This window comes from Talpa occidentalis, unplaced genomic scaffold (genome assembly GCF_014898055.3).
Source record: "Talpa occidentalis isolate TD23 unplaced genomic scaffold, MPIMG_talOcc4v2.1 talOcc4.8, whole genome shotgun sequence".
Taxonomy (NCBI): Eukaryota; Metazoa; Chordata; class Mammalia; order Eulipotyphla; family Talpidae; genus Talpa; species Talpa occidentalis.
This window is the reverse complement of record NW_023605194.1, coordinates 46,405,483-46,421,806: the sequence shown is the minus strand read 5'-3', so window position 1 is coordinate 46,421,806 and position 16,324 is coordinate 46,405,483. Positions and strand designations below refer to the sequence as shown.

The 16,324-nt window shown below is 35.3% G+C and overlaps 1 protein-coding gene across 5 annotated transcripts in view; it reads right to left on the bottom strand.

Moving 5' to 3' along the window:
- Positions 1–16,324, bottom strand: part of DNAJC12 (DnaJ heat shock protein family (Hsp40) member C12) — a 64,329-nt gene continuing 48,005 nt past the window's right edge. For all 5 annotated transcript variants that reach the window (XM_037495913.2, XM_054690224.1, XM_037495911.2 and 2 more), the window contains 3 exons: positions 14,023–14,162; positions 5,361–5,565; positions 1–1,576 (listed from right to left, as the gene is read on the bottom strand). In XM_037495913.2, the coding sequence (XP_037351810.1) occupies positions 1,482–1,576; positions 5,361–5,565; positions 14,023–14,162 (440 nt within the window). In that variant the 3' untranslated portion in view covers positions 1–1,481. The remainder of the gene's footprint in view (positions 1,577–5,360; positions 5,566–14,022; positions 14,163–16,324) is intronic.

Below are 16,324 nucleotides of genomic sequence, written 5' to 3'. Positions count from 1 at the left end.
GCTCATTTTATTACATACCATATTTTTTGTCTTTATTTTCTATTTTTGAAGTAAAATTTGCAGATAAGGTAACATGCCAAATCACATTTTACTGAAGTGGTAACATATTGTAGAAATAATTCTCTAAATGACTGACCCTGCCTTCTGGATTTGACAAAACATTGAAATCAAATACAATCAAGGGAGGGAACTAGTACAGGGTTTATAGTCATCAAAAAAATTTTTTTTCATCTATGCTATGGGGTGGGTTGGGTTCTCTCAAGATTCATATGTTGAAGTCCCAGCCTCCAATACCTCGGATTGTAATTATAGTTGGAGATAAGATCTTTATTTAAAGAAGTGACTGAGTTAAAAGGAGGTTGTAAGGGTAGGGCTATGACTGATGTCCTTATAAGAGTAGAGACAAAAGGGGTATGTGTGCACAGAGAAAAGTCATGTAAGGACACAGTGAGAAAGTGGCTACTAGTAAGCCAAAGAGTCCTTAGAAGAAACCAAACTTGCACACAACTTGATCTCGGACTTCTGGACTCCAGAACTATGAGAAAGGTTGTTGAAGTCTTTTTTGTTATGACAGCTGTCAAATTAACATGATTTACTATGATACTATTTCCTAAGAGGAATACATTTTAAACCACAAAGGGGGGAAAGACATGATTTATGTATAATTTAGCTTTTAAAAAAAAAACCTATATTTTAATTTTTCTCATTTTGTCATCAACTAAGGAACCGCTTGCTCTCTATAAATTTTTTCTCTTTTTAATTTTTCATCCACTTGTTTTCAAACTAAGAAATAAACTATACTACACATGATCATAAGTAATTTCAAACTAAAAGCAATGTGATCTAATAGGTCCATTTTCATAGTTAGAATGTAATTTGTACTTTTATTACTCATTATATAACAAGAGAAATCTTGTTTAAAAAATTTCCTCAAATAAATTATAAGCTTTTAATTTTATCATTATTAAAATTAAAGTAGAAATGTCTATTCAAATTGTTTTTTAAATCCAGTTGAATTATCAATTCATTACAAATGTTGGAAAATTTATTTACTTTATTCTATGGCGTTCAGACAAGTAATTCCACCTTTTAAGTCCAAAATCAGAAAATATTCCTTATATATCTAGCACTAATAGAGATCATGGTATATCAAGGAAATATTTAAATTCAGACATAGCTTTTTTTAAGTAGATTTCTATAAATAACATTAACAGGAAGCACATATAATACAGTCTATCCTGAATCTGAAAGTTTTAATTTTTTTTCAAATATTGAAACCATCTTGTCTCCTGATTTTCACTTAAGAAACACATTGTGAGAATGGGTTCAAGGATGGTGGAATTAATTGATACTCAGTAATTCACAATCATTACATATAAACATGACATTTTAAACATGACATTTTAAAGACTGGAACAAAGACCACATGTTGGCAGCACAGGGGATATCTTGTTCTCTTTCTTCTGTGGCTCAGAGCCATTTCATATTTCATAGTTTCTGAATTTCCTCAGGAGTTCTGAGGGAGCATCCCCAGACCAGCGGAAACGAAGGTGTCCACAGTTCACATCCGAAAAACCTTTCGAAAAGAAAAGATTTTAAAATCACAGATAGTAAAAGTCAAACTTGTAAAACAGTTTGGTTATAAAACTTCACTGCAAGATGTAAAATGTAAGAATCTTTGGTATAACCTGTTAATATCAAATAGAAATGAATTAAATTAACTTTTGAATTCTTATGAAGTTTATACAGTTTATTTGGATAAAAGAACTTCACAGGCTTAAATGTTTAATAATAAAAAGATTTTATAAATGCACTCAATGGTAGGAATTTTGACAATTCACCTGCAAAGAAATTGAAAACAACTTTCAAACAACTGCCAAATGTAAAAGGTCAATAATAGCAGATCCCTGGAACACCAATAATTTATTCTATAACAGTAAAATATTTTTATTCCAATAAACAACTTTTTTGAAAACAAGAGAAAAGGTCATTTTCCTTCTCTACTAGAGGAAGTATAAATTGGCAAAATCCTCTGGCAGGCAATTTGGCGGTATTTATCAAATTCATTAAAATGTATATACCTTTATCCCAATAATTCTAGTTCTAGAAATTTATTAAGGGAAAAAATCATGAATGTGCTCAAGGGTTTAACTATAAGGATTTTCATCATGACTCCATTTCTCAATTTTTTTAAAAAAATGAAGAAAAAATCTAAATCTTCAGCTGTAGAAAGTTGGTTAAAAGGCTTTGATATAGTCATTAACAATTTTTTAATATTTTGGACATAGAAAAATGCTCATAAGATATTGCTAAGTGACAGGGAGTTAGAAGGCAGTTTAGACAGTAGAAAAAAATATACTAAAATATTAATATTTTTCTAGATGGTAAGATTATAAGTGGAATTTCTTTCTTTTGCTTAACCACATTTTCTCACATTTCTACAGTAAATACATGTTGCTTTTAGTTTTAAAAAGATGTCTTCCAGTTTGAATTTCTCTAGAAATAGATCCCCAAGCAAGAATTTGAATGCACGACCAATCTGGGAAGTGATCCCCAGAGGCCCTCGTAGAGAAGTAGGGGCGAGAACCAAATCTATAAAAGTACATAATCGGACAAGTTGCTGCCCTGGACAATTGGGGTGTGGTCCCCTAGGAACCCTGGGAGACAACATAAAAATACCTCAGCATTATCCCACTTGAGGGGTGAAGGACCTGGGAATTTAGCCACCCACTCCCATTCATTGTTGCCTGATTGCTATACCACCAGGGCATTTGCCCCCTTCCACTGACTGTCTGCTCATTTGCTGCAGGGCAGAGTTTATTGCCAGAGGAAGCCTCTGGCAGAAGCAGGGTTGGCAATGCCTGGGAAGGGACTATCAGCTGCTTCTGCTACATTTGAATTTTTCTTTTTATTATAGAGTGTTACACAAAACTATTTTATCCTAGCATTGTATTTATCAGAAGGCATATTTATTGCATATTTAAATGGAAAGAAAGCGAGTTTGTCTTGCACACCAGTTTCCAGATGTCACACTCCACATCTTACTGGATGTAATGAGAGTCATAAGATGGGGACTGTTTGATGGCTGTTCATCACAGAAGAGGCATCAAAAGGCAAACTCCAAAGTAAATATCAAGCGCTGATTGAGAAAATTAACAAAGATGCTGAAATTTATATGAGAAGCCACTCAGGGTTTGGTAAAGCTGACATGAATAATATCTTGTAAATGCTGGCATTATAAAATTTACACTGCAGTAAAACGAACTATAAATAATCAAGCAAGTGCACTTTGGTATACCAAACTCCAGTTTCACAGCACTACTCAGCACAGCCAATTATCTTTTTAAAAGCATTAAGAAAATACTGGTTAATGTATCTTTGGTAAAATTTCACGTCTTAATCTCCAACAACAGCTCTAAACAACAAAGCTCCCTTCTCTCATCCCTCAACTTCATTTTTCATTCTTCAACCACAGTAAGAGAATACGCTTCATCATGTGAGGACATCAAAACTGGCATCATAGTGCATCCTGAGTAAATTACAATATATCTATACTAGAATAGTTAGCAGCTGTTAAAAAGATTATGTTGTTTCTACATGTATGGAGAAGTCTCACAATAACAAATGCTATACTAAAAAAAGCACTTACAATGTACATACTCTAAATATTTTACATATATTAAGTCACTTACTTCTCAAAAAAAGTTATGAAATAGACACTAGTATTTTTTACCATTAGATTCAAATAAGAAAACTCAAATACAGAGAGGTTAACTCACTCCCCCAAGGTCATATAACTCATCAGTGAAACAGTGAAGATCTGATTCTAGAGTCTGTGCTCTGCACCACTGTGTAACAGGCAGGAAGGTACATGGAATAACATTGTTCTTTATTTGCAAAGTCCTCATCATGAACATATACATCTACATGACTTTATTAGCATAAAGAGTAGTATGGAAGGAGACACACCTGAGCATCATCACTGACGACTCAAGAAGTAGAAACAGAGAAGAATGGGAGGCTGGGGGAGACACTAAGTTATTTTCTTTAATGATTCTTCGAATTTTTGAGTGACAAGCTCATATTACTTTGGGGGTTTTGATATCTAAATTACTTTTTTAAAAGAAAGAACAATTTTTATAGACTCTTGTGAGAGGTATTCAAGTGCAGCTTTAGGATCTTGCCTAAACCTAAGAAGTATCCAACCCCCCCAGTTCTGGTGAACTCAGACTACATTTGAATTGGAAACAAAAAGTCCAGGTTCAGGGAGCACAGATCTGAACATTCCAGAATTGAATGCCTGTGTGTGCCTGTGTGGGTGGGAATTCCTATGTGTTTACTTAAAACACTTGTTTTTTCTGAAATGCAGGCTTCTGCTTTGATCAGTTTGTTATAACCATTTCCAGCTATGAGGCTGATGCAATCAACATACAGATTCTGCAAGAGGGCTGCTTGGGTAACCAGCATAGAAAACTGAATCAAATTCTAAAAACTTTTTCAGAAGGTCTATAATTCACCACAAACTATCTTCTTTTTAAAAGTAAGTATTCAAAGGGGAGGTAGCAAGAGTCTAGGGTGGTGGGCTATGGGTTCTTGGGTGGTGGGTGCACTATGGTGACAACATCTGATAAAGGGGGGATTCCCCCTCTTCAATAATACAAACTCCCATGTAAATCAACATTAATTCAATAAATATTTAAAAAATAAAAATAAGTGTTCAAGGATGTTCAAACTAAATTCTAATGGGAGTCATTAGAATAAGAATTTGAAAGGTAGTTACAGTGTGTGTATAAAACACACCTATACAAAATAAACAGAGACATGACTAGTCAGACAAAGACATGATAGTAACAGCTAACAGTTTTGCAGAGCTTATTATAGTGAAAGACTGTGCTAAGCATTTTGCATGGATCTTCTCATTTAAGCTTCATGACAACTTGATGAGAATGTACCATTATCATTCACAGTTTTCTCATCTGAAAAATGAGAATAATAAACTTGTAGTGAGAATGAAATCAGTTAATATATACAAAATTAGTGTTAAATGAGGTAATTTATATAAAGTTGTATGTGCAAAGAACATTCCTGCACATAGTAAACACCCAATAAATGTTAGCTAGTGTTTTTTCAATCAAGCAGTAGATACTCCCAAAAATATCCCAAAATTTCCCTTGCAAGGAATATATTGAGGAATCTGTCTTCTAGTTTCTTCACCAGTGCTAGGTATCCTTTAAGGTGCTAAACCGATTTGTATATTTGGCATGACTATGTAGTTAGAAAAGGTTGAGAATAAGTACTATTTAAACCAAGCCCTTTAATTTCAGACCTCTGTTCTATAAAACTCACACAACATGACTTACTTGGAGAATCTGAACATTGTGGGAGAAGTGACTTCTCCAGGGATTCAGATTCTTTTTGCTCCCTTTTCTCCATGGTTGAATCCAACTTTTTTGTCTTTATTTCTCTTTGCTCCTTCAATTCCTTATTTTCAGTCTTGTTGGTATGAGTCTGGTCAGATTCTTCCAGCATCAAGTCTTTTTTACTTCTGACAGCCCAGTGCATCGACTACATTATTAAAAGAGACATTCAATATAAAATCACTATTACGGTAGTCTTCTATATTTAAAGTTCAGCATGTAGCAACACCTGAACTATTTGTTATAGTGTTGATTAAAAGAATGTTATGACTATTGGGCCTCCCCTGGTGGCGCAGCGGTTGATCGCTGCACTGCGAAGCTGCCTGCAGCCTCTGCAGCACTGGTTTGATCCCCAGCCACCCAGCGAGGGTCCCACATGGCGCACAGATCTCTCCTGCCCGCCCGCTTCTCCCCTCAGCAGTGTATTTCGTCACTCTGCCTGTTCTGTTCCATGCTCTGGCTCTGGTGAATTCTCTCACCCTCCCACGCTTCTGACAGTACCCAGTGCATGTATGAATAAATAAATCTTTAAAAAAAAATGTCAGGACTATTAAACAAACATTAATCAATTAATCTACATATTAGTTAATCCTCACTGATTTGGAAGACCAATGATATAAGTAGAAATCCATTTCATGGTACAGAGTGAACAGACTAGCATCAGAAAGGTGCAAAGAAATACCTGCTTCCACAGGAAGTTAAATATAAAATATCCATATGATCCACTTCCATTTCTAGATACATACCCACAAGAACAGAAAACAGGTATTCAAAGAAAAACTTCAACATGAATGTCATAGCAGCATTATTCACAAAAGTCAAAAGGCAGAAACAACCTAAACATCCATGAACTCATGACTGGATAAATAAAAAGGTGGTAATATCCAAGAAATGGGTATTATTTGGCCATAAAAAAGTTATGGCATATGTAGGTTAACCTTGGAAACATAATGCAACGTAAAAGAAGCCAATACAACTTATATGATTCCATTAAATATGAAATAGCTAGAATAAACAAATTCAGGAAGATAGCAGATTTGTGGTTACTGGCAACTGGGGGAAAGAGGTATCGCATGCCTCCCCATAACAAATATGAGGTTTCCTTTTGGGGTGATGGGAAAGTTCTAGAATTAGATAATGATGGGTAAACAACATTGTGAATGTACTTAATGCCACTGAATGGTATACTTCAAAATAATTAAAATAATGAGTTGTTATGTATTTTACTATTGATAAACAACAAGGATGTGCCCCTTAAACTGACTACTATTGTATCAATAATTAGGTAAACTACTATTGCCACAACTACTATTGTGGCCTTTCATCCAGTCACAATTAATGCAGAGTTGACAAATACTAGAATTCTGGATTATAAATCTTCTCTTTAAGAAAACTCATACACAAAGCAGGAATCCAACCAATATTTACTGTGAAATTTGTCCTAATTTTAAATGGATTCATTTTATGTCAATTAGTTGTCCTCAAAGAGCAAGAACTTTCTAATTATTTTCCATTTATTTTTTAAGGACAATGTGAATATATATATATATATATATATATATATATATATATATACATTGTATAGATGTTTTCTAAAAGGAAACACAATAATGGCAATGGTGGTATTCTGGGAAGGGAAAGAAAACCAGGGAGGGCTGGAATAAGGATGAACTCACTTTTTGTTACATATCCTATTTTACTATTTTGATTTACTTTAACAAAAGTATGTTGGTTTTGTGACATATTTAATTTACAACTTAAAAAAAAAATCAAGGACCATAAATCAATAGTGTTGGGCATGGGCCATTGATTCCTGGTTTAACCCTTATATTTTTATAATCACAAGGTCCAAAGTCCCTGAAAACTTTTCACAGAAATCCAATATCCTAAAATTGTGTTTTATATACCTGGTGGGGGTCCTTTGCTCAGTGGTTTAACCTTGTAACTCTATCAGTGTAGCTCTGGCTGCTTACCATGAGTCAGGAATAGGGCGGTTTGGGGGGAACCAAAAATGAGTCCAGCAGAGTCCAGAGTGTTCACTATTTTAAACACAACTAATACAAAAAGATTGATGCACTCCTATGCTCATAGCTGCATTATTTCACAACAGCCAAGTCATGGAATCACCCTCAATGCCCACTGATAGATTGGATAAAAGAAATTGTGGGATATATACTCAATGAAACACCTCTCAGCTCTTTATAAAGGTGAAATAGTGCCTTTCAGGAAAATATGAATGAATTTTGATGGTTATGCTAAGTAGATGAAGTCAGAAAATGAAAGATAGTTACCAGATGGTTTCACTTATTTGCAGAATAAAAAATAACCAAAGAAAACAAACTCACAAAACAACAAGAATAAATCTCTATGAAAAATATACTGGTGGTGCAGCAGACCTCTCCTGTCTCACCTGCTACTCCTCTTAATAGTGTATTTCAATAAATCCCCCAGTTCTGTTCTCCACTCTGTCTCTGGTGAATTCTTACACCCCTGGGCCTCTGGCCTATACCTGAGTCTCCCCCACGACAAGTGGCAGACTTGGCAGGAAGGAGACTTTACCTGGGGAAAATCTCCACGAAGGTAAGAACCATGGCTGCTGCATCCTTCTATATGCCTGTCTTGTTGTAAATGCTTAATAGACATTTATAAAAAATAATTACATACACACACACACACACACACACACACACACACAGGGGATGGGGGAGGAGGATATGAGGAGGAAAGGTGACAGGGCTGTGGCAGTGGAGATTTGGTGGAGGGAGAGTATGGCATGTACTCCCCAAATTATATAATTGTGAAGTTGGACTCCCCAAATTATATAATTATGTAAACCACTGTCAAATTAATAAAGCTTAAAAATGGGTCCTGCATATATATATATATATATATATATTCCAATATATATATATATATATATTCCAATTAAAATGCTTAAAATTGGATAGATGAAGTGGATGAATGGAAGGATACATAGATGAGCACAGAGTAAGAAACAGAGATTGAGATTTCTCTGCATCAAAAATAATTGAAGTAGAAAAATTAGCCCTGGAAGGCAACTATAAATCAGAGACATTCTGCAGGGGAGGAGGAGGGTGAAGGCTCAAAACAGGGGCGGGAAGAGCAAAAGGGGCTATGGTATGGGACATGGGTGAATTGGTGGTGGAAATTCCATGGGGACTACACCATAGAGGAGAAAGCACACATTGTACAAGAATGATGGAAAATGCATATAAAAGAAAAAAAAGGAAAGAAAAATTAGCCCTAGATTCAACCAAAACAATGAACATAACCGTTTCTTGAAACTTCATTGTATATCTTGGGACACAATTCCTGAAGTATTACTAAACAGTGACATACTAGCTCTGTTACTCGAAAACCCATAAGCCACCTACTTAGGGAAGTTATAAACAGAATACATCATCTTCCTGATATCTAGGATAGTGTTTCCCATGCTCCAAAAAAATAGAGAAAAAGCAAAGCCAAGAAACTATATTGAATGAAACGCTGATTTTTCTGAATTCCAAAGCTTATTGAATAAGCTCAAAAGTTGTGACATTTAAAAACTGCCACAAAGGGGCTGAGGCCTGTTACACACACACATTCCCCACTTTGCAAGCGTCATCTTGCATTTCAACCTAAGAGCACTTCTTTCCTGGAGAGTCTGAACTATCTTATAGTAATGCTGTTGCCAACTTTTGTCTGAGAGCCCTGCTTTATCTACCAGTTTAACACAAAGCAACACAAGGTGATGGTGGTCAAATATTACATGTGTACATGACCAAGTTCTCCATGTAAAAGGTGTGTGTGTGTGTGTGTGTGTGCGCGCTCATCATGATTTTTAAAGAAAATTGGGAAGAGTTAGCAGCTTGGTGTTAATGAGTAATAAGCAAAAATGGTCATAAATAGTATGATCTCAACTATATTTGAAGGTAGATAGATATAGCCAAATATAGATATATAAATATATGTAAACATAAAATATAGGTGCACAGACAGAGAGGAGGACAATGTGGCCTCATACATACCCTAAAATCATAAGTATATTCAACTCCTCTGCTCTAATCCAATAGAGAATTCACTTCTCCCCATCTTCAACCTATCTCTCAACAACTGTAAAATGGGATTATCCTGAATCTTCTTCCCCAAAAATAACCCACACACCCCAAGATCCACAGATCACCCTAATAAAGCTGTTACTGCCACCATTCAATGTGGTTCTCACACTAACAAATGAAGGGAGGAAAACACTGGAAGAAAATGCACCAAAATGTTGATATGGCTGTTTTTACATGGCAGGATAATAAAGTTTTTTTCTTTTCTTTGTGTTGTTTTCTAAGTATTTAGTATAAGTATTTCTCAGTATTTCACTCTTGAAATAAAAGTGCCTATAGTCTGCCTTACAGAGGTGTTAATGATTAATGACTGACCTACAGTAAATGCTTTGAAGCCCCTTACTCATCAATTCCTTTATGAATAAATCAGAATAAAGTATTTTATTCAATATGTAGTATCTGTTGTTCCTAGTTAAAGAAACTTGCAGGGGGGAAATACAAACTATCTAACTTTATATACAGGCACCTCTCATACTTTGTAGTTCAATCACAGAACTAATGTAAGCAATACTGAGCAGCCAGTTTGCTGAGACACAATTAGACTACTCATTTCTGTGTTCACAGGTGAATTTCTTAGCTCCTCCAGGTATTAGGTGGGCAGGGCATTGGATCTCAAGTAAACTATTGTGCAGTGATTCCAGTGATTCACTGGAACAGAACAAGCATCAACAAAAATATCAAATGAGAGAAGTTGATCCACACTAAGAGGGAGATTAGAAAGGGGAGCATCTATATATAATAAAAAAAAATTAACTGCACCAGACAGAAAATCACTATATGCATGGAGTGAGTTAACACTAAACAGACATGAAGCCTAGGTGCAAAAACCACTGTCCTACAGTCTATGAAATTGGATGTAGTTGTTCTACCTCCTCAATTAACTTGTTTACTAGCTTTCCTTAATGGGTTGTTGCTTTTTTCTTCTCTAGAAGTCTTTTTTTTTTTAATTCTTGAATTTGATCATCACTTCATATAAAAAATTGTGTCTATGTGCCAGTAAACATAGTGATAAATAGAAGAAAAAAATCAGTTGACTCACATGAGCCATGAATATGGCTGAATAAATTATACAAAATTGACTGGTAATTTGTTTTTTTAGTTTTTGGGTTTTTTTAGTTATTATTTTTTTAATTTTATATATTTTTACATCATTTTTCATTTTTTGCACAATGTATGCATTTTCATCTTGGTTATAGTCCCCATTTCCCATGAGTGAATTTTTTACTTGCCTGGGTGATATCTGCCTTGCTTTTGGATAACATCCAATTAGGACAGACGGCCTCGAACAGGCCCAGAAGGTACTGAATTACACACTGTTTCCCATCTGGCTGGGGAAGCTGGGGCTATACAGGCATAGAGGGAAGCTTCCCTTACAGTCTATGGCCAAATGGACTCAACCTCAAAACACCTCTCCAAGCCTGGAAATATAACAATGATCCAAAAACACATAAGGATGACTGGCAGCCCCAATAAGTCCTTCCAGAAGCAATCAGTTTGTCAAACAATCAATCAGTTCACCAAAAATGTGTTTCTATTAACTCTTTATAAAATTTATAGCAATTGGGGGGCCTCTCTGGTGGCACAAGGGTTAAGATGCAACCTATGAAGCTATCCGCAGCCACTGCAGCATGAATTCAATTCCCGGTCAGCCAGGGAGCCACCCACATGGCGCAGCAGACCTCTCCCGACTCGCCCACTGCTCCCCTCAGCAGTGTACTTTGGTCACTCTGCCTGTTCTGTTCCCCACTCTGTCTCTGCTGAGTCCTCTCATCCCCCCCTCCCCGTGCCTCTGGCCTATACCCCAGCTCTTGCATGCATAAATAAATAAATCTTTTAAAAAATTTATAGCAATTGATGTGATATGACAGTTTAAACAGCTTGTGAGTTTTCCTGTGTTTTATTTTGACTATCACTTTCCCACAGTGATCCTAAAATCATTCTGCCATGTATTTTTGGAACTAGAGGGAAAGACATACATACCCTGGTTCCCTTGGGATAAAACCACTTAGCATGACAATGATGAATATCTCTAAAATTCTTAGGGCTAAAAAGGTCTCTTTTGTCAAGTTACCCAAGGTCCCAAATGCCATAGTTCCTAAAGACTTCATCCCCTATGTTTTTTTTTAAAAATCAGCACCACATATCTCAACTTGAATTTCCACCATATTCATGGACCTGAATGAAGTCTTACAATATTTTTACGAACTAAATTATCAGAAAGAACTTCTAAAAAGGAAAAGAAAAATAGTGAAAACACAAGCATTAGTGTGGGAAAAAATTATGTTACAGTTTCATCACCCAAAAGAGATTTCTGCAATATGATTTTGTGTGTGATGGTGCAAAAGTGCACTGTGATTTGTCCTGCCTTCAAGGTTTTGAGACTAATAGTGCTCTCAACCAGTGCTTTTTCTTTCATTGAGTTTATTTTGCCTAAATAAAAAGCAGAAACATGGGGTTAGTGATTTGAAGGATAAGAATTTTATAGTATCTAACAATCCAAAAATGTATAGGGCAAGCAAATATTCAGGCATGTTTTAGATAAATGTCACTTAAAATTAAAATCTTAAGTCACAACCATTTTATTGTCAGAATGGCTTATGTAATATACTCAAACCAAGCACCCTAATGGAGATGATTATCTTCAAAAGGATAAACAATGATCTATGAGATGATGAATAATATTAGTATGAGAACAGTTATTTATTTATCTAGGGTAGTGAATGTGAAAGGGGGAGGAAATGAAACCGCACACACACAGAAGCAACAACTAAATGTTAGAGACAAGAGAGACTTTCCCATGCAGACGTCACTACGGGGATTAGAACAGAAAGGAATGAGAGGAAATTAACAGAAAGCCTATCAAATGAGATACAAGACAGGTGAAATTTGGAAAGGGGATTCAAAGTCCACTGAAGAAGAGGAAAAAAACAAATCAGAAAGAAGTTTTAGCCCAGAGAAGATTGTATGACCAAAAAAAAAATCATTGCTGATTTAAAGCAGAGAGATACACATCTCATCATTTTTGTACCACTAATAAAAATAAATCTGAAACCAAATGCTAGCCCAGCACACTATTTCAATTTTGTTGACAAGACAAATGATGCAGCCAGTAAGGAAATACCAATGTAATCATTGTAAGACCTCAAACAGTTCATAGTGAAACTAAATTCAAAGCAGAAATGATGTGTTTGGAGGCAGGAAATTAATATTTAATGGAAAGACTTTGGCAATATAAATTAGAGCTGGGATTTGGAGAAGAGTTTTTTAAAGATCCCTAGCTAACTTGATATTAGCAGGTAAAATTAAGTAACAGAGTTCAGTGGTTCATAAAGAAAAATGAACTATTAATCAAAATGCATTAGAATAGCAAAGGTCATTAATTCAGCTGCAGTTAACAGTAAGTCACACTCTGTAGAGAGGAAACATGGTTGTGCAGAGGTGGCAGAACACTATTTAGCCATGTCAACAAGGAATTTTGGATATACGCAATGTAAAAGAGTATGTGAAGTTAAGTTTTATAGTTTTTAAAAGATTGTCTTTATTGTACATATATGGTTAGTCCTTCATAAATAATTAGTCCACCTAAATAAATCTTACAAAAATGTGCTTCATTCCAAAATGAAGATGAATAAAACAGTCTTTATATTATGTACAGTGACTTTAAGAGGTTTACTTTGTACTTCCCTATTATTTCGAAGACCTTCCCTCACCATTACAGTTCTTTTTATGTGAAAAAGACAATTTGTTCATTCTTCTTAAAATAAAAACTAATAAGTAGTAAATGTAAATCTAACCCTAAAGAACTGTAACTTAAGAGATGTGATTCACACTATAGACTAATTCTAACAAGTGTCCTCAAAAACTTGCCTATAAGGTTTCTTCTATGTCTTATGCCATAGAAAATTGTCCCTATGAGGAAAAAAAAGCTAGATAGTAAATCATATCAAAAAATGTAAAAACCTTTAAAATTCCATTTTCTCTATAGTATTTAAAGGTCAGTATAAGAAAAAAATTAATGTATAACCATAATTAAGTAATTACTTTGATACTTAGGTTTTTAAACAGAATGAAGAAAGAGAGCACAATTTAGTTTTCTTTCTTCAAATTATGAAATTTATGACTTGAGAAGAGAAGAGGTTAATGCCAGTATGAATTTAAAAGAATGCAGATGAATTTGCAATGATTCAATAGACAGCAGTATATGAGCAACTTGAGAAGCAGTGTTATCAGAATGTATAAAACAGTAAATGACAATGTGAAGTGTATATACTAAAGAGTCAAAGAAACTTTCTGGCACTGACCTACTGCCTCTGTGGTGAATTTGTCTTCAAAGAATTTTGTGGACCTTGATTTATACCCAGACTCTGTCAGCTGCTTGGTGTTCTTCCTCATATTGATTATCGACCCTTGAAGCTAATACATGAGTCTAATCCAGACTCATCCTATATCGCTTGCTTCATAAATTCACATCACCCCAGAAAGAAACCTACCGTTTTCACAGAGTCACTCAAAGCTTCCCACTGCTGGAATGGCATCGAGATCTGGCTCCTTCGCCAGTGGTCATAGCGAGCTCGACTCTCTTCATTAGTGAGAATTTCCTTTGCCTTCTGCAATTTCTGAAAAGTCTCCACTGGAAAACAAATCAAGAAATAAGCACTTCTCTCTTAGAGAAATTATGTTAAACTCCCAAACATTCAAACTGATCTCACTGAGATATGCTATTTATAATTATGTGACTGAGGACTAGCTCCCTTTGGCAAGCTTTAGGTACCTCACTTGTAAAAAATAATAATACTAATAATAACATGGTAGGTAGTTGATAAATGGTAATTTTTGTCACTAATCTATTTGACCAGATGGCATACAATAAATTTTCATGGCTCTATTGGAAAAACATCTTGGAGACACGTCTAATGTTTTTTCTGTTCCTGGGTGAAGTTAGATCAATATCACAAAGCAATGGTGTTTATGTATACCAGCAAAGAACAATCTGAAAATAAAATTAAGAAATTAATTTCATTTACTCTAGCATTAAAAATACTTAAGAAAAATGTTAGCAAAATAAATGCAATATACTGAAAACTTATAAAACATTCCTGAAAGAAGTTAAGTATTTAAATAAATGGAAAGCAATCCACACTCATGGGTTAGAGGACAACTGTGACATGTGGATATCCACATATAAAAGAATGGAGTTGGATCCCTCCCTCACACCATATACAAATGTTAACATATACAAATAATGTGATCAACATGAATCGTAAATCTAAATGTAAGAGCTAAAATGATAAACTCTGAAAAGACAACATATGAGTAAATCTTTGTGACCTTATTAAGCAATGGCTCCTTCGATATGTCATCAAAAACACCAGCACAAGCAACAAAAGAAAAAAATTATACTTCGGGCCTCCCTGGCGCAGAGGCTGAGCGCTAGGTTGCGAAGCTGCCCGCAGCCTCTGCAGTGCCGGTTCAATCCCCGGCTGCTCCCGGCCACCGGAGGAGGGTCCACATGGTGCACAGACCTCTCCTGCTGCCCGCTGCTCCCCTCAACAGTGTACTTCGGTCCTTCTGCCTGCTCTGCTCCCCGCTCTGGCTCTGGTGAATTCTCTCACCCTCCCGTGCTTCTGACTGTACCCAGTGCTTGTATAAATAAATAAATAAATAAATAAAGGTTTAAAAAAAAATTATACTTCATCAAAATGGAAACCTCTGCACTTGGAAGAACACCATCAAGAAAGTGAACAGACAAGCTGTGGAATAGGTGAAAATATTTATAAATCAGAGATCTAATGCAGGATTTATAGCTCAAATTTATAAAGAACTTTTGCAACTCAATAAAATCAATAATCTAGTTTTAAAACGGGCAAAGTATTTGCACAGACATTTCTCCCAAGAAGATATACAAATGGCCAATAAGCACATGCGAAGATGCTTGACATCATTATTCATTTAGGAAATACAAATCAAAATCACAATAAGATATCACTGCATGGCCACTAAGATGGCTAAAATAAAAAAGATAATAACAAGGGTTGGAGAGGATGTGGAAAAATTGAAAGCTTCATATATTGCAAGTGGGATTGCCCAAAAGAGTGTAGCAACTTTGAAAAAGTTTGACAGTTCCTCAAAATGTTAAACAGAGTTATTATATAACCTAATAATTTCAACCCTAAATATATACACAAGAGAACTGAAAACATTCTTATAAAAAAATGCTTGCATACAAATGTTCACAGAAGCATTATATTCATATTAGCCAAAAAGTGAATACAATTCAAATATCTATCAACTGATACACAAATAAGCAAAATGTGGTATATCCATGCAATGGATATTACATACTGATAGATGCTATGACATGGAAAAGCCTTGAAAACATAGTGCTAAATGAAAGAAGCCTGTCACAAAAGGTCACATATTGTACGATTCCATTTATATTAACTGTCCAGAAGAGACAAATCTACAGAGTCAGTAAGTAGATAAGTGGTTGCCAAGATCTGGGCACAGGGAAATGGGAAGGTAATGAGTTTCTTTCCTTTCCACAACCTGATAAGATAGATGCTGTAGTTGTTGATCCTTTTTTACGAACCTAATACAGAAAGACATTACTGTATCTTTGCCTAAAACTTCAAGTGATAGAGTCAGAATTCATATGCAAGTCAGACAGGCTCCCCAGCTATGCTCTCTAGGCAACACTTGACCGACTGCCTTCCTGCTCCTTCCATTTCCCTGCAGTGCATGTTACACTCTAATCTCCACTTTCTCCTCCACCTCTAGGGATAATAAAAATGT